We start from the raw sequence: 22,143 nt of genomic DNA on the forward strand, positions 1-22,143 counted from the left end.
CCAGAAGGTTGGAGCTAGGGTGGAGAAATTAGCCCCGCCCCACTTTTTGCGAGTGAAGCGAGGGATCTGGAGGAGGGACCTGGAGGAAGACCGAAGATCTCTTGCGGGTACATAGGACTTGATTAGTGAGGAGATGAAGGCAGGGGCAGAGCCCTGGCGGGCCTGGAAGACCATGCACCCGATCTTGAATAGAGCCCGTTCCTTTATGGGGAGCCAGTGGAGCTCCCTGAGAAGGGGGGTGGAGTGGTGATAGCGAGGGAGGCCGTACACAAGCCGGGCTGCTTGATTCTGGACGGTCTGGAGTCTACGCAAACTGTAGGCGGGGATACCGTGGTAAAGAGCGTTTGCGTAGTCCAATTTAGATATTACAAGTGCGGCCATAATGATCTTGAGTGCCTGGGGGGAAAAGAAGCGGGAGACAGTGCGGATAGTGCGGAGAGAAAGGAAACAGGAGGACACCACAGAGCTGATTTGTGAATGAAGAGTGAGTTGGCTGTTTATTTTGACACCAAGTGTTTTGACCGTGGTGGAGGGGGTCGGTGCAGAGCCAAGAGAAGGGGGCCAGAAGAGAGAGTTCCAGGGACTGGATGAACCACCGGTGAGAACCAGCTCGGTTTTATCCGGGTTCAGTTTAAGATGGTTGTGGTTCATCCAGTCCCTGATGAATGTCATAGTTGACTGGAAATTGGAGACCGAAAGAGGAGAAGGGGACAGATCAAAGATGAGCTGGAGGTCATCCGCGTAGTTATAGACGGTGACCTCCAGCTGCTGTAGTGCAAAAATGAGAGGAAAGATATAAAGGTTGAAAAGTAAGGGGGAGAGCGAGGAACCCTGGGGAACACCGCAAGTGACAGGGAGGGGAGTAGCCGTGAAGTCGCCTAGCCGGACCGCCTGAGTGCGTTCCCTCAGAAAGGAGGAGAGCCAGATCAGAGCTGATCCCCCGATGCCGGCCGCTTTGACACGGGTGAGTAGGATGGTGTGGTCCACCGTGTCAAAGGCGGCGGAAAGATCAAGGAGGACCAGTGCCTGGTGTTTATTTTCGTCCATACCCTTTCTGAGTTTGTCCAAGACTGAGACCACGACTGACTCGGTCGAATGCCTGGGACGAAACCCAGCTTGGCGGGAAGCCAAACCCCCATTTGCCTCAACATGGGCGCTGAGCACCGCGGTGACATGGCGTTCCATCACCTTGCCCAGGAAGGGTAGCAGGGAGATGGGGGGATAGTTGGCCAAGATAGAAGAGTCAGCGCCAGATTTCTTCAGGATGGGCACTATGGTAGCTGCCTTAAGCGGATAGGGCACTACGCCCTGTGCCAGGGAGCTGTTGAGGAAGGCAATGGGGGGGTCAGGGCAGCTGGAGTAGATTTGCTGCAGGACTCGTGCTGGGCAGACGTCCGCGAGAGATCCCGACTTCACGTGAGGGGAGGAATAGAGGTAAGAAGGTAGGGGAGGGGAGGGGGGGCGGGATCGACGAAGGCAGAGGAGGGTGGAGGGATATTGAGCTTAATGGTTGCTATTTTATCCAAGAAATAGGTATTGAGCTGGTCGCAGAGAAGTTGGGAGGGAAGGATATTGGGCGAGGTTCGGTCTGAGAATGCCAGGTCATTCACTATTCCGAATATTTCCCTGGGTTTGTTTTCGGCAGAGGTAATTTTAGATGAAAAGTAGGTGGACTTAGCAGCCAGGATCGCTGTTTTATATTTGTCCAGTGCTGATAAGAAGTGGGTTTTTAATAGGGGATCGTAATTTTTCCTCCATTGCCTTTCAGCCTGTCGGGCGCTCAGTTTAAGATCTTTTAGGTGGTCATTGAACCATCTATTTGAGTCCTTAGGTCGGCGGATGGAGATGCGGCGTAGGGGCGCCACAGAGTCGCAGCCATCCGCCAGCCAGATGTTAATGGCTTTGGCTTGAGAGGTAGATGTTAAGCCAGTAAGAGTAGGAGTGGAGTCGCGTAGCATGGAGGTCAAGGAGGGGTAATCTAATCTATTCCAGTTCCGTGCCCAGGTGTTTTTGGCATACGGAGTTTTAGACATCACGTTACGGGGAATAGAGAAGGAAATGAGGGCGTGGTCGGACCAAGGGCACGGCGAGACAGTGACCGAGGCCACAGGGAGGTTGAGGGACCAGACCTGGTCCAATGTGTGCCCATGGGAGTGAGTGGGGACGGCTATGTGCGACACGAAATTAAGGGTTGAGAGGCAATCTGTGAACTCTTTAGAGGCTGAGCACTCGTGTAGGTCAGAGGGCCAATAATTGAAGTCCCCTAGCACCAAGACCGAAGCGTAGTTGACCACCAAGTTGGCCAATAGGTCTTGAAAGGCCGGCAAGAATGCAGGCGAGGGCTGGGGGGGCCGGTACATTAATAGACAGGTGATGGGGGGGGAAAAAGAAAGAGAGCGGGCTACCAGAAAGTCCGCAGGGGGAATGGGGGGTGAGGGAAGTAGTTGGAAGTTCAACTCCGAACGAGCGATCAGGGCAACCCCACCGCCAGCCTTGCCCGCCGGCCGGTAGGCTCGAAGGGCCACATAGGAGGGGGGTAGGGTGGCCAGGAGAACAGGGAGGGAAGTGTCACAGTACCAAGTTTCGGTCAGGAGCAGTAGGTCAGGTTTCTCAGTATCGAGGAAGACGAACAGCTCATGGTGGTGCTTGACCGCTGACCTGGTATTGAGTAAGAAGACAGACAATGCCGGCAAACGGGGGGGGGGGGTCAGGGGGAAGAGGCAGGGTGGGGCAGGGTGACGGGGGAGCATGTAACGGGAGATGAGGGGCTATGGGGGAAGTGGAGGCAAGGCCTAAAGAGGAGATCAATCTGCGGGTGGGATCTGGAAGTAGCCATTGACCTTGAAGGGCAATAAGATCCTTTGAAGAGTAGGATGTAGTTTTGGCATAGAGTCGTGCCCCTAGCCCCGTCCGGCCGCGGACGGGCGCAGACGGGCTTGCCTTAGGCGCGCCTTCGGCGCGCAAAAGTCGCGCCCGCTGCGCTCGTCCGCTGCGCTTCCTACCAAGACACATGCTTTATACCGGTGGGTGAGGAGGTTGGGGGGGGTGTGGCCAGCCGAGGGGGCGTGTCTCGCCTCGCCCTCGGGAATGGCGACTCAAGCGAAGAGGTCGTTGCAGCGAGTAGCGCTGTTCTAGGATGCCAAGATGCAGGTAAGAAGGGATGTCAGGTTTAAAAACACAGTAATTAGACACAGAATACAGATTTAAAATTTCGTCCCTGCTCCCGGCTTTCCGCCTCAGGAGCCAATCATCAATGCAGCGCCTAGCGTTGGCGCGCGCTATTTGTAGTCGTGGCGGGGGGGCGTGGCCAGCCGAGGGGGCGTGTCTCGCCTCGCCCTCGGGAATGGCGACTGAAGCGAAGAGGTCGTTGCAGCGAGTAGTGCTGTTCTAGGATGCCAAGATGCAGGTAAGAAGGGATGTCAGGTTTAAAAACACAGTAATTAGACACAGAATACAGATTTAAAATTTCGTCCCTGCTCCCGGCTTTCCGCCTCAGGAGCCAATCATCAATGCAGCGCCTAGCGTTGGCGCGCGCTATTTGTAGTCGTGGCGGGGGGCGTGGCCAGCCGAGGGGGCGTGTCTCGCCTCGCCCTCGGGAATGGCGACTGAAGCGAAGAGGTCGTTGCAGCGAGTAGTGCTGTTCTAGGATGCCAAGATGCAGGTAAGAAGGGATGTCAGGTTTAAAAACACAGTAATTAGACACAGAATACAGATTTAAAATTTCGTCCCTGCTCCCGGCTTTCCGCCTCAGGAGCCAATCATCAATGCAGCGCCTAGCGTTGGCGCGCGCTATTTGTAGTCGTGGCGGGGGGCGTGGCCAGCCGAGGGGGCGTGTCTCGCCTCGCCCTCGGGAATGGCGACTGAAGCGAAGAGGTCGTTGCAGCGAGTAGCGCTGTTCTAGGATGCCAAGATGCAGGTAAGAAGGGATGTCAGGTTTAAAAACACAGTAATTAGACACAGAATACAGATTTAAAATTTCGTCCCTGCTCCCGGCTTTCCGCCTCAGGAGCCAATCATCAATGCAGCGCCTAGCGTTGGCGCGCGCTATTTGTAGTCGTGGCGGGGGGGGGGCGTGGCCAGCCGAGGGGGCGTGTCTCGCCTCGCCCTCGGGAATGGCGACTGAAGCGAAGAGGTCGTTGCAGCGAGTAGCGCTGTTCTAGGATGCCAAGATGCAGGTAAGAAGGGATGTCAGGTTTAAAAACACAGTAATTAGACACAGAATACAGATTTAAAATTTCGTCCCTGCTCCCGGCTTTCCGCCTCAGGAGCCAATCATCAATGCAGCGCCTAGCGTTGGCGCGCGCTATTTGTAGTCGTGGCGGGGGCGTGGCCAGCCGAGGGGGCGTGTCTCGCCTCGCCCTCGGGAATGGCGACTGAAGCGAAGAGGTCGTTGCAGCGAGTAGCGCTGTTCTAGGATGCCAAGATGCAGGTAAGAAGGGATGTCAGGTTTAAAAACACAGTAATTAGACACAGAATACAGATTTAAAATTTCGTCCCTGCTCCCGGCTTTCCGCCTCAGGAGCCAATCATCAATGCAGCGCCTAGCGTTGGCGCGCGCTATTTGTAGTCGTGGCGGGGGGGCGTGGCCAGCCGAGGGGGCGTGTCTCGCCTCACCCTCGGGAATGGCGACTGAAGCGAAGAGGTCGTTGCAGCGAGTAGCGCTGTTCTAGGATGCCAAGATGCAGGTAAGAAGGGATGTCAGGTTTAAAAACACAGTAATTAGACACAGAATACAGATTTAAAATTTCGTCCCTGCTCCCGGCTTTCCGCCTCAGGAGCCAATCATCAATGCCAAACCAGAGATCCAAACTACTATTCTCAATCAACCGGTTAACCCGGATTTCCTGTTTGGCCCAGAGGTTGACACTACACTTGAGAAGATAAAAAAGGACACTGAGACGGCGAAATCCATGGGGGCTCTGCACTCCCAGCAGTTTCGGGGCACTTCATTTTGTCGCTCCGGTAACAGGGGAGCCACAAGAGGTCAAGCTCTACCGCATTCCCAGTACACCAAGGGAAACACGCAATCCACCTACACGAAAAACGCCAGGGGCGGATACCGTGGCAACAGCAACAAAGGGAGAGGATGGGGCAATAACAATGCCAGATTGTGTTCACATGTATGTTGATGCATTGTACATGTTTCCATACAGACTGCATGACCTGGTGCATTGTGACTGTTTGGCGTAGCAGGCAAATGTGAGTTGATAATGTACAAGTACAAACACACATCCCTGATATTTCGAAATGTCCACTGTCCTGCATCAAATAGGCAGCTCCTCCCAAATGTGATTGGCCAGTTTCTACACACAATCGGCACCAGTTGGGTCCTCTGTTCTGTTGTGGACGTGTTGCGGTTTGTACCACATTGTTGTCAATTTTGATGTGCTCTGCATGTTGTGTGTGTGCTGCATTTTGGGGGAGTCGCCCTTGCAGCTCTGATTTTGCTGCCCCTTATCCCTCATGAGGTGTGCCTTTGACGTCTGTGCTTATACAGTGCTGAGATATTGCATACTTGGGTACATTGGGCTCTTGGTGGTAGTTGGGAGTCTGGGGCATGGTTTATTCGCAGATGGTTTGTTGACGTCAGGGGTTGTTTGTGCATGTGGATGCATCAGTGTGACCTGCTCCTTTACGGATGTGGTCCACACTCAGCCACCTCAGTGTCGTGGCATGCAACATTTCATGTTATGTTGACTGCAGCAATGCTGTTCGTCATGCACTGTCACTTGCATTGTCAGTGCTGCTCACAGACACGCCGCTTTGCTGGTTTTAACACATGTGCATGGGTTGGTTGTGAGATTGGTGATGAGTGGGAAGGGCCCCCTCTGGGCACATAGTCGACGGGGCCTACTTGCAGTTTCTAGGTGTGCAGCAGTGTGCCAAGGGGATCATAGACATGCTCCGGAGTCATTGTGGGTGTGCTCTGCTTAATTGTGCATGTGTGCCATTGTGCTCGTCTCCGCCTGCCCCCCCAGTCCCTGGTCGTTACTCACCCTGTTGCTGTTGTCAGGTGATGTTGAGCAGTGTCCAGTCCCCCAGCTCCTGCCACCTTTTCCACACTGATGACTGTGGACACCATCTCATTCAGCTCTTCCTGTGGTGCTGGACTCACACCTCCGGTCTGCATTGCCGCCTTCTGTTTGTTGCTGAGTTTCTGCTTGGTTTTGCGCTTCACATCATTCCAGCGTCTCTTGACCTCCTCCGTTGTCCTCTTCAGCACTCCGACTGCATTCACCTTGTCCACGATTGCCATATTCCATTTATTTTTTGTCAATGACACAGTGGAGGTGACAAACAGTAGTTGATGGTGTTCTATCACCTCCATTACCAGGATCCTGTTTTCCTGCAGACTGAACCTAGTCTTCTTCCTCCTCCTTCTTGTCCTTGCCCTTCCCTGACCCCAAGATTCCGTCCTGGGCCTCCAGGGGGCTTGTGGGGTTCTGGTTGTCCTCTGTACTTGCTCCGGCTACCTCCATTGTGCTTCACAGTTGTTTTGCTTTTGTTTGTATTTTTTTCTACTTTTAATAGTGATTTTTCCCGCCTATTGTGTGAATTGCAGGCCTGGTGCAGCTTATATCTGAATTTTGCGCCCATCCCAACTTTTTTCACGTTGAGGTTCAGATTTTTATCGTCGTCCCAGTGACTTTATCTCAGACATTTGACGCGTTATCGGGAGACTAGGAAGTTAATACGTAGTTATTTTCCCTCGATAGACAGCGATATGAAACACTGCGTTAACCAATTTTGACGATGATTACCGCACGTTCTTGAGAATATCCCCCAAAGCCTGCTCTGGAGAAGGTGCGATCACTCCTCCAGCAGAATGGCTTGTAAATCTGTATACCAAAGGCCTGAGACTTCAAAGACCCAGCTGACTTGGATATGCAACCCCGGCGGTTTCCTCCAGACCTGGAGAAAGACGCCCAGAGGTGCCTGCCCAACTGGCAGCAGGACAGGCTGGAAATTCGATATGAGCCTGCCTGATGTGCCACCTGGTAGGATAATCCCACCATCTTTATTTTGGTGGAATTGAGCACTCTGTCAGGTTTATGCCCACTTCCCACAGGAAGTGGTCCTATAGGCTCACTGACTACTGCCCTTCACTCTCCTATATACCTCTAAATCCAGTATTTAGGTGGCCCCCTGGCAACAAGAACTGTGATTCTTCTGAGGAAAGAAGGACAAAGAAGAGCCGAAAAACACAAGAACTGTGGACAAGCTGTGAAAATGGCCCTAACCCCTGCCTACTTCTGTCCCAACAGTTGCAAAGATCAGACTCGTTCTGCAGCTGCGCATCCTCCCAAACCCACAAATTGATGCCAGCACTTCACCTACCACTGGCATGCCCCTTGAAGTGGAGGAGCCACTTCCCTGCAGGAACAGACTGCAACGTCCGAAGTGTCCAGGTCAGCTTGATCGATCCATCCAGCCCTTGAAACACTGATCCAACCGAGAGGCTCTCTGCTTCAATACCTGGTTGCCAGTTGCAAGCAACAAGGCTGGCTTGTGTTCTGTCCAAACACCACTGCCAGCAAAACTTACCTGCACGTCGAGGGATTCCAACAGAGATGAGCTTTAAGCCAGAAGCGATCTTGCTGTTTTTTTCCCTCTTCTTCTGCATGTACACCGAGAACTGTGAGTGCTTCAAACTCGCCAACCTGCCGTACAAAACACCTATACACCTGAGAATCAGGCTCAGTTCACAGATTCACTGTGGCCCTGAGACCCTCAAGAACTGAGCCTCCTTTAGTTTCTGAAGGACCCCAATTCACACTTGCAGCCTTTTTCCTACATTTACCTTTCCAATTGACTTAAGCATGTAGCGCTCGAGTTGACCACCTCGCGAAGTACCTCTGTACCCAGACACACCAGGGCAGTTAAAACTGAAATATTGGTGCTTTCTTGGTCTCAGGCCCATACTTTAAGTCCAGAAAAACAATCCTGTAAATCGATTGCAGTGTACTTATGCAGTGTATGTTTCTCTCATGGGATAACACTGCTCCCATAACAAGGCTCAAATGGGATTCAAGGCTCATGCCTCAAAACCGTTATTTGACTGTAATTCTTCTAATAACTGTAAAAATCTATAACTCCGATAGTACTTACCTGATTCCAAAAATATTTATCTAAAATTATATAAAAATCTGTACTATTTTTTCAAATTGGTGTCGGATTACTTTGAGTGTGTATCATTTGTTGACTCTGTTATGCAACAAATGCCTAATACTCCCCTTTGATAAGCCTTAGGCTGCTCAAACAATACTACCACAAATAGAGCACCTTGGAATTGTTGAAGCAAGCCCTTGCTCACGAGTAAGGGGTACCTTGACTCTATGTACAGTATACCTCATTTTGGTTTACTAAATAAAAAGCCAGCTCCCTACACCTACCATGCGGCACCTACAAAGTACCTCAAAATACTTCACTGGCTCCTTATTCACAAGCGCAGCCAATTCAGAGTGTTCTTAAGCACAACACGGGACCAAATTTCCTGAACTGCACACACTTACACCAGCCCACCTACACACTGCCTCACTCATTCGCACACACCCCACATCCGCAAAAGCAGAGCAGAGGCCAGTCTTTCTCCTACATGCCCAAAACATGGAAAGACCTTCCTCAATACATCATAGCCCCCGCCTCACTACTTGTATTCCGCAAGATGCTGAAGACCTGTCTTTTTGATTAATCCCAAGGGACTACACACCTGCCATGCCAAAGTGTCTGGATACCCTCTCGCGTGAGCAGTGCACTATACAAATCAACATAACACACACTAACTTTGAGTAGCCCAGTGGACTGTAGTGCTAACACAAATCCACCAAGCTATTCTCTTACGGAAGTTTTTTTCGGGTTACTTATCAGCAGTCCTGTTACTACAGGGATTCTGTGGAAATCGAAAGTATTTTTGTCTTGCAGACCATACACTCAAACTTCGCACTAAGAAATATGCACAGGACCTCGAAGTATGTTCTATACTGTGTTTGCTTAAAAATGCAAAAAGTCTATATTCACAGAGGGTGTCCCAAAAAGTGGTCCAGAATTTGGGGGAGGTGGAATGAGTCCCAGGGAAATCTCTGCGATCCACCACACGCAATAGGGACCCCAGACGACAGCCCATGAGTGGTGGTGAGACGAGCTAGACAGTGTGCTAGCAATGTACGAAACTACAACTGTGGGGGGGATACTGAAGAGGCCGACGTTCCCTGAGCTATTGTAATAACGGTGGGCTAGGATGGGCTGACATATGTGCAATGCAATATTGAGTGCTTGAATTAATTCCTCCTGGAGGTGATTGTTGTTTAATGAAGTTTGTGGACTTTGATTGAATGACAATAAAAATATACTTTAAAAAAAAAAGAAGCAAAAAGTCATGGCTCAAAGTTGTAATATATCGATAATTATTTAGAATAACTGGTTGCATTTAATTTTTTTTAATGAAATGTGTTTTATACTTACAATATGAATTACAAGTGATTTTTGAATGGATCTGTTTAAGGGTAAGGTCAGGGGTTGGTTTTAGGACATTGTAAGGGAGTTGGTAAGGGTTATAGATAATGTTTAGGATTAACAAATACAGTAAGGATATGGGTTTGTGTTAGGAAAAAGGGTCATCTTAGGTTAATGGTTATGGTAAGGCATGAGGTTCGGGTTATGGTAAGGATGGGTTTAGGCTGAGGCAAAGCAAAACAGTGAGCCTATGTTATCTTTATGGATTGTTTAGAATTAGGGTTTGGTTAAAGGATGGTGAACTGTTGGGGTGGGAGCATGCGTTAGGGTTTAAGGTAAGTTGACTTTTGTTATGAATTAGATTTAAGGCCATTTCCACTGAAAATATACATTTATTATTTAAATTTCTGATTTAAGTTGTATATGTGCTATTTCTTTTTTTACAATTTGTTTCCTTTGTGTTTTTTCCTAGAGTGGAGATGGGTCCGCAGCTTTGCAGGTAAATAAAGATGGTCATTCCTTTTTATTGCTAGCTTCTCATTTCTTCGTGTTGTAACTATTTCAAATGATCTGCCATCTGAGCCTCTGTGCAATTTCTTTATATCATTCCTATATTAACAATGTGCAGCATTTCGGAAAGTCCTCCGATGCAAATCACATGGGCTATTTTTTCCTGTTGTGGTATCATTCATGCTTTGGCAGTAGAGCACTACATACAGAGATTTGTACCAGTGTATGAATTACTGTGTTTTAAAGAACCAAGAAAAACATACAGTTATACACAGAATCGCGGTATTCTTGATGAAGACTGTTATTTAATCACACTGAGCAGCCTGTATTTCATAACATTTGTTAACACAATATTCAAAGCAGTGCCCTATGAGGGAAGGGTGAGGGTGTAGTGAATGAAGTGAGGATAAGGTAGTGAATGGAAAAGTGTACAATCCACAAACTCGGTTATTTTCTCAGGAAAGGGCTCATACAAGAGCCAGGTAAATCGCATTACATCCAGATATTTAGATAGCCATAGTTATAGATAAGGCCACAGTGATTAATCGCTGTTGGTCAGACTGGCTAGTGTGGCAGATGTCAACATTTCGACCCCATGAAAGATGAAGGTTAGTATGTCCCTTATGATGGGGTCTTCCTCAGGGCAGGAGTGTGGGTTGGGGAGACTGGGGGCAAGTTACCATCCGTGGCCCAAACGATGAGCCTGAGGAGAGAACAGGGAGCGTAGTCTCCAAATCGGTGCGAGCGAGCAAACCACTGTCAATGCTGTTTAAGGAAGGAAGGGTCCAGTCAGGATTAATCTGCTGGGCCTGGGAAGTTAATTGAAGCATTCACAAAATCGGGCACATTGGCTCCTTATTCAGATAATTCGAAGGTGAAGGAAACGTCGGCTCGCACCGCTTTGGAGCCTGCGCGCCCTGTTCTCTCCTCAGGCCCATCGTTTGGGCCACTGATGGTAACTCTCACCCAGTCTCCCCTTTCAAGCTATTTTTTGGGCAATGTCCTCAAAATGTGGGACTCCCTCCCAGTTCATATCATAATGAACCACTACTTTGTGAGCTTCAGAAGACAATTAAATGATCTTCTCAACTGACACTTCAACCCTACAGACTCTAACACTAAGCTGTCAAGTTGACTCTTTTCCTCATATTAAATACTATATGTAAGTCCCCTCCCCATGTACTACTGTGATCTGACCCTCAACAATCTGTAATTTGTAATCTATGCTTTCAATGTCGACTTCTCAATGTCTGTAAAGCGCTATGATAATACTTTGACCCGACCCTCAACGAGGCTGGTCTTTGTGTCCTATGCTATCAGCTCAACATTGTCTATCCTTGTGTCTGTAAAGCGCTCCAATGTCCCTGGGTCTTGCAAGCGCTTTATAAAACCCTTTAAATAAGCTCTTCAGGAGAGAGCAAATTATCTACACCGCTGCTGGGATCTGCACAACTGCTGGAGCATTACTGGGTTTTGCACTGTTGCTAGTGTCTAGCACTGCTGATTACTGCCTCTCTGCTGGTAGATCGCATTACTGCTGGGGTCTGTAGCAGTTCTGCGATCTGTAGTGCTGCTGAGATCTAAACAGTACTGGGGCCTGCACTGCTGATGGACTCTGCACTACTGTGAAGGTTTTCTCCACTATGGTGGTCTTTAGCTTTTCTGAGACTGTTGCCCTTCTGGAATCTGGAGCGCTGCTGGAATATATACCGCTGCTGGGGTCTGCAGTTTCCCATAAGCTATTCTTTGTTGTGTAGTGGTGTTTTTTCACTTTAATTGAAAAAGGATTTATTGGTGGAGTTAAAGATAGGCTACGAAATACCATGTCATGAGTTACTGAAATGAAGAAATTGGTTTCTGTTAATAAGAATAATAATTCAATGCAAGAATGTAATGAGTGACATTTAGTAGAAATACTGAAGAAACAGATTCATTTACAGGAAGAAGCGGAGGAGAGATTTAGAAATTAGAAGCAACCTAGACAACGAATGACTTTGGGGAAGAAGGGAGTTAGTTGCATGATGTGTGAGAAACATGATGATTAGGAATCTTCAAGAATGATAGGAGTGAGTGGTTGCAGTTAGCAGAGAATATGTTGGCTTTTTGCTCCTATGTTTAAAGGCCCTTAACATGGCTGTGGTAAAATAGCTTATTTCAACATTCCAAATAAGCTGGTAGGTTCCGGCTATTAAGCATTAGTCTTTTCGAAAGTGCATCATGAGTTGAATGAAATGAGACTAAACAGAGAGATTTGGGTTTATCAAGTCTCAGCTGGACCCCACAAACCTGACTGTTAAAATACCTCATGTGAGGGTACAGCGCTCCACAGCTCCTAGACTACATCATATGCCCTACTTGCACTGATCTCATCTGATTATATCATTAATATCAAGTAGGATGTAAAATATGGCACCAGTCTCCTAAAAACTGAATCACATGACTCTGGTATTGTTCCTCCTGAGTGGAAGAAGGCCACAGTAAAGCCCCTCATGAAAAAGCAAAATAAATCCCCCACTGACTTGTCTAATATGCGCCCAATCTCACTCCTTCCTGCGCTAGGCAAAATCACTGAGCAACTAGTTCATGAGGAACTAAAGAATTTTGTGGAAACTCATTGTATCTTGCACCCACAGCAATCTGGCTTCCGCTCCGGCCACTCCACAGAGACCGCTTTGATTGAGTTGTCAGACACCATCGAGTTCTTGCAGGATGAGGGCAGGCAGGCCGTCCTCATCCTGCTCGACCTTACCGCGGCCTTCGACACCATCTCACATGTTGTTCTAATTAATAGGATGCGTGAGATTGGTGTCTCGGGCTCCGCACTTGTCTGGATAACCTCATTCCTATCCAATCGTTCTCAAACGGTCTCCCTGGGCCCCTTTCTTTCCGATGAACGTTCCATCATCTCGGGGGTACCCCAGGGTTCCATCCTGAGCCCCCTCTTTTTCAATGTGTATATGGCCCCCCTTCTCACGTTGATCGAGTCACATGGGATTCTCGTGACATCCTACGCTGACGACACCCAGCTTGTCGTCACCATCGATAAAAAACTTCCGGATGCGGCCATCAGATTTCAAAACTGTCTGTCAGAAGTCTTTTCTTGGCTTAATCTGCATCATTTAAAATGCAACAGCGCCAAAACAGAAATAATTCCCCTAGGCAAAGGCACATTCTTCTCCCCCAAAGACTGGTGGCCTCATAACTCTGAAGCACCACCAAGCGCGGTTGCCTCAGCCCGCAACTTGGGCGTTCAATTTGACGCTTCCCTCAGCTTCGATGAACATGTGCGCATTACCGCTGGGCGCTGTTTCAGCCTGATCAGGCAATTAAAGAAATTTTTCAATTTTCTGCCCATCACAGCCAGGAAATCAGTCGCCGTGGCGCTTATCCTTTCCCGGCTGGACTATTGTAACGGCCTCTTAGCAGGCATCAAGAAGTCCTCTCTGAAAAAGCTGCAGAGTGTCCAACATGCAGCAGCCAGGCTTGTTTTGAAACTCCCCCGCAGGTCCTCAGCCTCTGCAGCCCTCAACACCCTTCATTGGCTGCCCCTCCATAAGAGAATCTTATTCAAGCTCCTAGTCACTGTATTTAAAGCAAACAGGGGCTTGGGTCCATCTTACCTGACCAAGCGCTTCCAGCGCTACATCCCTATCCGCTGCTTGAGGTCATCTGGTGCCAATTTCATTTCGGAACCCCGCATAAAACTAAAATCCAAGGGTGGAAAGACCTTCTCCCTTCTGGCGTCTAAGGCATGGAACCGTCTCCCCCCCCAACCTTAGGCACGCTCCCTCAGAAAGCCTATTCAGGAAATCTCTGAAAACCTGGATTTATTCTCAGTCTGACTCCTCAGTCCTCGCAGCTATCTAATCCATGCACCCCCAGACGACCTTCTGTGTGCTCAGCGCCAAGATGCTCCCTCCGGAGCGAAAGTTAGCGCTCTACAAATGTCAATAAATATCAAATATCAAATATCAAAATGGCAGAAATAGGCTTTTCTCGATTTTGACATTCTCTGCAGGAACATGCCATAAAAATCACTTTTATAATTAATTTTACATTTAAAAGCAGCACGAATAAGCAATTTCGAAATAAAAAAACGAACAGTTTTGCAACGTGAATCTTTCTGGATTCACTATGCTGTGCATTCCGCGGTCTTGTGGTTGGGTCCGGATTCGTAGTCTTTCTTTGTTTTTGTTTTTTTTTGTAGCCCTTGTGGGCGTCGGCGTCACACCTCCTCGGGTGCATTTCCGGTGACGTCGGCATGCTTCCTGCGGAAGCTCCCACTGTTGGGCGCCATCTTCAGATTCTTTTTTCCACGGTTGGGTCTGGATCGTTCCCGTTGGGCTCCAGACATTTTTGGAGAAACTACTGAAAAGAGTGTAAGTTGGAGAAGATATTGGAGGAAGAAGACTTCACAGAACATTGACGAGGAGAAAAGAAGGTGAAAACCTCGAACTTCGACGATCGTCGACGTCCACGCGGTCAGGGAGGCCTGAACGCACGAGGATGGACAACACGCCGTTCAAGTTCTGCCCGAACTGCAGACACAAGTACGCGCAGAAAGACCAGCACCCGGTTTGCAACCTTTGCCTACCGGTAGAACACAGAAGCGAGGACTGCAACGCCTGCGCCGTCTTCGCCCAGAAGACCCTTCGTGTGAGGAAGAGACAGAGGGTAGCACACGCCACCCTCGAAGGAAAGTCCCCGACGCCATCGCTGTACGAGCTGGGGATGTCCTCAGAGGAGGAGGACAACGCTGCCGCCGAAGACGACAGCTACACGGTCGTAGAGACCGATTACAAGAAGACACCTGATAAGGTAGGAGACTCGACGTCCCACAAGAACACGAGAGACTCTGAGTCTCGAAAGTACGAGGCCAAGAGCCCGAAGGCGCCGACGCTGCGACATCTGCCGTCCTCGACCACAAGCAGGCCCAGCGGATCCTCGGAGAAGGAGTACCTGGCGCCGAAAGCTGTTGACAGGCAGAAAGCGTCGAAGATCGTCGCCGAAAGGGACCGATCGACGTCGAGGGAGAAAGACCCTAAAGCCTTGGCACCGTCCAAGGACCCGAAAGCCAGTTCGACGTCCAAGCCGTTGACGCCGAAAATCTCGCCGCCGAACCAGGCGACGAAGAGAGGGGCTGAATGTCTCGAAGCCGAAAACGCGGCCGAGATGGAAAGGAAAAGACTTCGGCTAGAAGCTGAAATGGCAAGCCTCTTGCAGCGGAGAAAAGATGTCGCCGCCGAGATGAGTGCCTTCACGATTCCACACAAGACCAAGCACGCCGTGCTAGATCTGGTCGAAGAGGAAGAACATGATGTCGACGAACATGTGCCTAGCGACGAGATGGTCGACGACCAGGAAGGTGAAGAGAATCCCTACGAGGATTACAGCTATGAGGACGATTAGGGCAATAGGTTGGACGCCGAGTCGGCCATCTCTGACCCACGCGAGGAGGACACCGAAAGCCCGGAAGAGGCGGTCGACTCATACCCCTCGAGACCCTCGCCGCCGGACGACATCGGGGCATACAACTCGGCGATACAATCGGCCGCATCTGCATTCAAGCTAAAGCTCGACGAGGAAAAGCAGAAAGCAGACTTCCTGCTAGAGATATTGCTCCCAACACAGACAAGAAGCCAGTTCCTTCCAATGCTCGAGAGCGTCTTGGCTCAGGGAAAGGAAGCGTTCAAAGAGCCCGCAACATGCAAGGCGGTAACTCCCAGAACAGAGAAAAAATACAAACACTCCTCGAAGGACCCGGCCTACATTCGAGGCGAGGTCTCTGCTGACTCCATTATCACGGGATATTGATAGGGGGGTTGACCCAGTTAAAGTTACGGGGACCTGGGTTATCAAATTAGTAAAAGGAGGGGGTCCCAGTAGCATAGGAACATTAAACACAAAGATGGAAATAATCAAACAAACATAAATTTGGTCCACATTGTTTTATTCACAATGGGCGTGTATATTGGATATGCAGTATTTCAGAATAGTAAATCAGTGGTTTTCACAGTGCCCCAAAAATAGAAGGGGGGAGGGTGGTGTGATAGTGTGGGGAAACCGTGAAAGAAAGAAAGAAGATTCTTAGGTGACAGTAAAATCAACAATTATGGCTCATTTCTCAGTTACAGGCTATGTACAAGGAACAGGACCAATAGGTTCATGCGGTTATTTCAAAAAAATCATACTCCATTATCACGGCCACAGCTAGGAAGAGGGCGAGCGTATCCACTACCTCGGGCCCACCACCGGATAAGGAGAGCAAGAGGATGGATCTGGTGGGGAGAAGGATCGAGCGAAATGCCGCGACCCACTGGCGCATGGCTAATTCCAACGCCCTGTTAAACAGGCACATGTACCAGATCATGGAGGGGCTGGGGCAGTTGGTGAAGGACCTGCCCCAGGATGCCAGGCAGAAGGCCGAAAAATTGATCGAAGAAGGGAAAAACGCGGCAAATTCTTGCCTTAAGACGGCCCTGGACGGGGCAGACACCGCCAGCAGGCTCATGATGATGGATGTCACGGAAAGGAGACACGCCTGGCTCAGGATCTCAGGGTTCAAACCCGAGGTACAACACAGTATCCTGAACACACCGTTCAACGGCGAGACGCTTTTCGGAGCAACAGTTGACTAGAAACTATGCCAACTCAAAAAAGATAACGAGATGGCAAGATCCATGGGGGCGTTGCAGTTCAGTGGCAACAGAAGAGGCACCCCGGCACGGAGGCCTGGCGGGAGAGGTGGAAACCAGCCAGGTACATTGCACCAGGCCTTCCAGCAGACGCACCAGGCAGACTCGCAGGCTCAGCAAGGTCACCAGAGGCAGTCCTGGCAATACCAGCCAAGAGGTCAGTCCTTTCGAGGGAGAAATGGCCGTGGCCAGAATAGAAGAGGGGGGCAACAGCCCACCTCGAAGTGACTTCAGACACCTCCGGGTGCCCGACCACAGAAAAGATCCCAGGGGGCACCACGTACGAAGGGGTCAGGACGACCTAAGGACCTACGACCACATGACACCAGTGGGAGGGATTAAAGTTTTATCTCCAAGAATGGAGAGAAATAACATCAGACAAATGGATCCTAAACATCATCCAATTCGGATACTGCTTGGAGTTGGAGAGAAAGCCAACAAACAGAAAAGGGGGAAGCCACCAGCAAGAGAACAGCTGGCGAGGCTTCAGGAAGAAGTGCAAGAACTTCTACAAAAACAGGCCATAGAAAGAGTTCCCTTCAGGGAAAGGAACAAGGGAATATACTCAACGTACTTCCTAGTACCAAAGGTCGACGACAAGATGAGACCTATCCTAGACCTAAGGTTCCTCAACAAATTCATAAGAACACAAAAGTTAAAAATGACCTCCCTGCAGGAGGTGCTGCCGCAATTGCAGGTCGGAGACTTCATGGTCACGATAGACCTCAAGGACGCCTACTTACACATACCGATGAACGAGAAGCACAAGCATATGCTCAGGTTCGCAATCGGAGGAGGCCACTATCAGTTCACAACGCTGGCCTTCGGACTGAAATCGGCACCAAGGGTATTCACGAAGTGCCTCGCAGCAGTCGCGGCGCACTTACGAAGACAGGGGATACACGTATACCCTTACCTGGACGACTGGCTGGTGAAAGCAAACTCGTACCAGAAGTGCAAGCAGCATGCACATACAGGGACGAGCACGCTCATAAACCTGGGGTTCTCCGTACATTGGAAGAAATCATCAATGGAGCCGGAGCAAGTGAAGATCTTCCGGGGGGCAGAGATCAACACCTTACAGGGCAAAGTGTTCCCCAGCGAGAAGAGAGCAAGGGCACTGGTCAAGGAAACTCGCCTCTACCGGAAGGGACAAGCTCGGACAGTGAGGACTGCGAGCAAGATCATGGGGATGATGGCATCGTGCATCCACCTAGTGCCGAATGTGCGGCTCCACATGAGACCCATGCAAGAATGGCTCCAGGAACAATGGTCACAGGCTTCTGGCAGTTGGGAGGATCTTGTGGTGGTGACGCACGCAGTGCAGAAGGAGATGACATGGTGGACCTTGGAGAACTTAACAAGGGGACAGCCTCTAACACTCCCAACTCCGACAGTGACCATCACCACGGACGCATCCCTGAAGGGATGGGGCGCTCACATGGAGGAACTCAAAGTGAGGGGTTTTTGGACGCCAGCAGATGCGGCAAAGCACATCAATTACCTCGAATTGAAGACAATCTTCCTTGCACTGAAAGCCTTCCAGACAAGACTGTACAGGCAAAGGGTGTTGCTACAGACAGACAACACCACGGCGATGTTCTACATCAACAAACAGGGTGGAACACAGTCAACAACGCTTTCGACGCTGGCGCAGGAGATATGGAGGTGGGCCATCCCTCTCCAGATAGACCTGCTAGCCATACACCTACCAGGGAAGGAGAACATTCAGGCGGACTGGCTGATCAGACAGACCTCGGCATCCCACGAGTGGGAGCTCAATGCTCAGGAGACAAGGAGGCTGTTCAACAGGTGGGGAACGCCATCAGTGGACCGGTTTGCAACACGCCAGAATGCGAAATGCCGAAACTTCGCACCCAGACAACACGAAGAAGGGTCCCTTGGGAATGCCCTATGGATAGATTGGTCCGGGAGATTTGCGTACGCTTTTCCCCCGATACCACTGATACACAGAGTACTGAGCAAGTGCAGAGCGAGCACCATGACCCTGATACTGGTCGCGCCACAGTGGGCGAGGCAGACATGGTACTCGCAGATCATGGAGATGGCACAGTGTGCACCCCACAGATTCGGCAGAAGAAAAGACCTGCTCTCCATGCAGAACGGAGAGGTGCTGCACCCAGAACCAGAGAGCATGAGCCTAGTAGCAAGGCTCATGAGGACATAGAGTTCGCACATTTGAGATTGCCAGAGAGCACCCTCAGGGTCCTTCGGGAGGCACGAAGGCCCAGCACAAGGGAGTGCTATGTCGCAAAGTGGAAAAGATTCACGATGTGGTGCAGGAGGGAAAGACTCCACAATAAAATGAAAAAGGACTCCACGGTACTGAAGTACCTGACACACTTACTGGAGAAAAACCTCAGCTCGTCCTCCTTGAGAGTTCACCTGGCGGCTATAGTGGCATACACAAGGGGTGAGATGGGCAGAAGCTTCTTCACATCACAAGTTGTAAAGAGGTTTCTGGAAGGAGCAAAAAGGATTGCACCACCCAAGCGGGTGCCACCACCGGCATGGAACTTAAACGTGGTCCTGACGGAACTCATGAAGGAGCCCTTCGAGCCGCTTCACAAGGCCTCCTTGAAGATGCTAACTATGAAAACTGCTTTCCTGGTTGCAATTACGTCCTTACGCAGAGTGAGCGAGCTGCAAGCGCTAACGCTACAGGAGCCCTACTTACAAATACACAATGACAGGGTGGTGATGAGGACCGACCCACACTTCATGCCGAAGGTGGTGTCCAGGTTCCACATGAACCAGTCCATACAGATACCGAGTTTTTTCCAAAAACCAACCACTAGCGCAGAGCGATCTCTGCACACCCTGGACGCCAGAAGGGCGGTCATGCATTACATTGAAAGGACAAAAGGACACAGGAAAACGAAACAGTTCTTTGTGTCATTCGCCAACAGTTACATGGGCAAGGCAGTGACTAAGACCACTATTGCACGCTGGATCGCGCTAACAATCCAACTGAGCCACAATAGTGCAGGAGAAGAACTGGCAGAGGGGGCACGCGCCCACTCCACTAGAAAAAAGGGGGCTACAATAGCCTTCCTGGCCAATACACCCATACAAGACATATGCCTGGCGGCAACATGGGCTTCGGTGCACACATTCACGAAACACTATTGCGTGGATGTTCAGATGAACAAAGAAGCACAAGTCGGACAAAGGGTGCTCCAGCATATATTCAGAAACCAGAGCTCATCTTCCACCCAGCCGCCACGGAAATGAGAAACCGCTATGAAATCTATGCACAGCATAGTGAATCCAGAAAGCTTCACGCTGCAAAACGAATAGTTTCTTACCTGTCGGTGTAGTTTTGCAGCTTGAAGATCTTTCTGGATTCACTAGCGAACCCACCCACCTCCGCCAGAAAGATGAGGCTGGAGAGAGAAGAGGTGGTCAACACAAAAAAAAAAATAGGAGGAGAAGAAGTAAGAGAATATAAGGACAAGTGGTAAAGAAATTATCACCTGAATAGAACATTGCCATTGCTTCGGAAAAGAAAGAAACACGGAAAAATGAATCCGAAGATGGCGCCCAAGAGTGGGAGCTTCTGCAGGAAGCATGCCGACGTCACCGGAAATGCACCCGAGGAGGTGTGACGCCGACGCCCACAAGGGCTACAAAAAAAAACAAACTAAGAAAAGACTACGAATCCGGACCCAACCACAAGACCGTGGAATATGCACAGCATAGTGAATCCAGAAAGATCTTCAAGCTGCAAAACTACACCGACAGGTAAGAAACTATTCGTTTTCTAGGCTTCAAGTCTGCTTGCTATTCCACAAAATGATACATAACTAGTTAAATTGGAGGTAGGCCTTTAACAATTTGGAGGAGGTGGATTTGTTTCCTAACTTTTGGTTCTGCTCCTATCTGGTAAACAATGGGCTGGTTTTTCCTGGAGAGCTGTACAATTGTCAGTACGAGTGGGATAAGGGAATTATTTCTTCACTGGGAAAAATAAGAATTTGTTTGGAAGAGGGTATTCCTCTGAATTTGAATAGCTTTGATAATTTACTACCATAACCCATGGATCTAAATTAAATATTTACTTATTGTACATTGCGCATCTGTTTACTTTAGTCATTTGAATTGAGTATTCTGTTAATATTTTACTAAAGTTATACCCCCTCGGATTTACAACCTAGAGATTGTTATTTCAAATTACAGAGGTGCAGCGCTACAGAGAGTCTGGCAATCCTCTTCTCCAAAAATTAAGTGTTTTTATTTTTTTCAGCCTTAGAGTACTTTATTTTTCTCTTGATTTTAACTTAAATAAAAATGTAGAAACTACAAGTAAATAAGCTTGCCAACGAGCAGAAGTGTGAGTCACTGTATGATTTATAGGATGTCTTGATTTTTAGGCTCGCCTACACAGAGCTTGCCCTGTCTTTGCGATATCTCTGGTAACAAAAGAAACATCTTACAAGAGCCCACCCATTACTGGCCTTTGGTTGGCTCCTATGTTGCTCTTCTTTACCTACTTCTTATTGGACAGTTCCTCCTCTGGCGTCCTCCACGGGCTCTTGTAGGCCATGGCATGGAGCTTGGATGTTTCAAGAAGGACCCTGAAGAAACCCCGTGGAAAATGGAAGGTTGGAGAGTCACCCCACCTGTGGATACCCCATGAACCAGGATTCCTCCACCAGGGAAGCGTGGTGCATAGGTGCAAAGTGATATTGGAAACTGCCATAGACCACAATGGAGGACTTCAGTGAAGATGCCGTGAGCGAAGAAGGTGAAGGAGTCTGGTGGAATCCAAGGGTGGATTCTTGAAGAGGAGTACATGCAAGCAGAGGGGGCAGAGTCTATGCCACTCTAAAGTGACTAGGGGGCATGGAAGACCTATTACTGAAGATGCAGGAGAGTTGAGCTGTCGGGACCAGACAACACCGTGGAAGACCAGGAGCCGTTCACGAGCTGTCCCACGTCCGAGGTCAAGAAGCAGGGGGACTGTGTCCAGGGGGAGCACCAGCAAGCCTTAGCAGCAGCAACAGAAATGGAAAACGAAGAAGGTGCAGTGTCAGGACCAGCAAGGTCTGAGGGACTTACTAAGTGTAGGAGAGTCAGAGCAGGCCACAAGAAAGCAAGGGAGCCCACTGGAGCCAGCATCTGATCTGTCTAATTATCGCTGTATCTCCCTTCTTCCTCTGAGCAAATTATTAGAAGGCTATAGTAACAAAAAACTCACAGAATACATAGAGCCTATTGGTTGCCTATACCCTTAACCATCCAGTTGTAGACCTATGTCCAGCACTGAATCAGCACTGATACCAGTAACAGATCACATCAGATATTCTCTTGATAACAACTAAGCTATGCTGCTGGTGGGTTTGGATTTATCTGCAGCTTTCGAGACAGTGTCACATTGCACACTGATTCAAAGAGTGGAGGAGATAGGAATTTGTGGACAAGCTCTACAATGGTTCTCTAGTTTTTTTAACACATCGCACTC

General features: G+C 49.3%; 1 protein-coding gene across 1 annotated transcript in view; it reads left to right on the top strand.

Annotated features, from left to right (window-relative positions):
* LOC147717638 (E3 ubiquitin-protein ligase TRIM39-like) overlaps positions 1-22,143 on the top strand; it is a 190,283-nt gene that overhangs the window by 68,165 nt on the left and 99,975 nt on the right. The window contains exon 7 of the mRNA XM_086920539.1: positions 9,926-9,952. Coding sequence (XP_086776665.1) covers positions 9,926-9,952 — 27 coding nt within the window. The remainder of the gene's footprint in view (positions 1-9,925; positions 9,953-22,143) is intronic.

Source organism: Lissotriton vulgaris, chromosome 5 (genome assembly GCF_964263255.1).
Source record: "Lissotriton vulgaris chromosome 5, aLisVul1.2, whole genome shotgun sequence".
NCBI lineage: Eukaryota > Metazoa > Chordata > Amphibia > Caudata > Salamandridae > Lissotriton > Lissotriton vulgaris.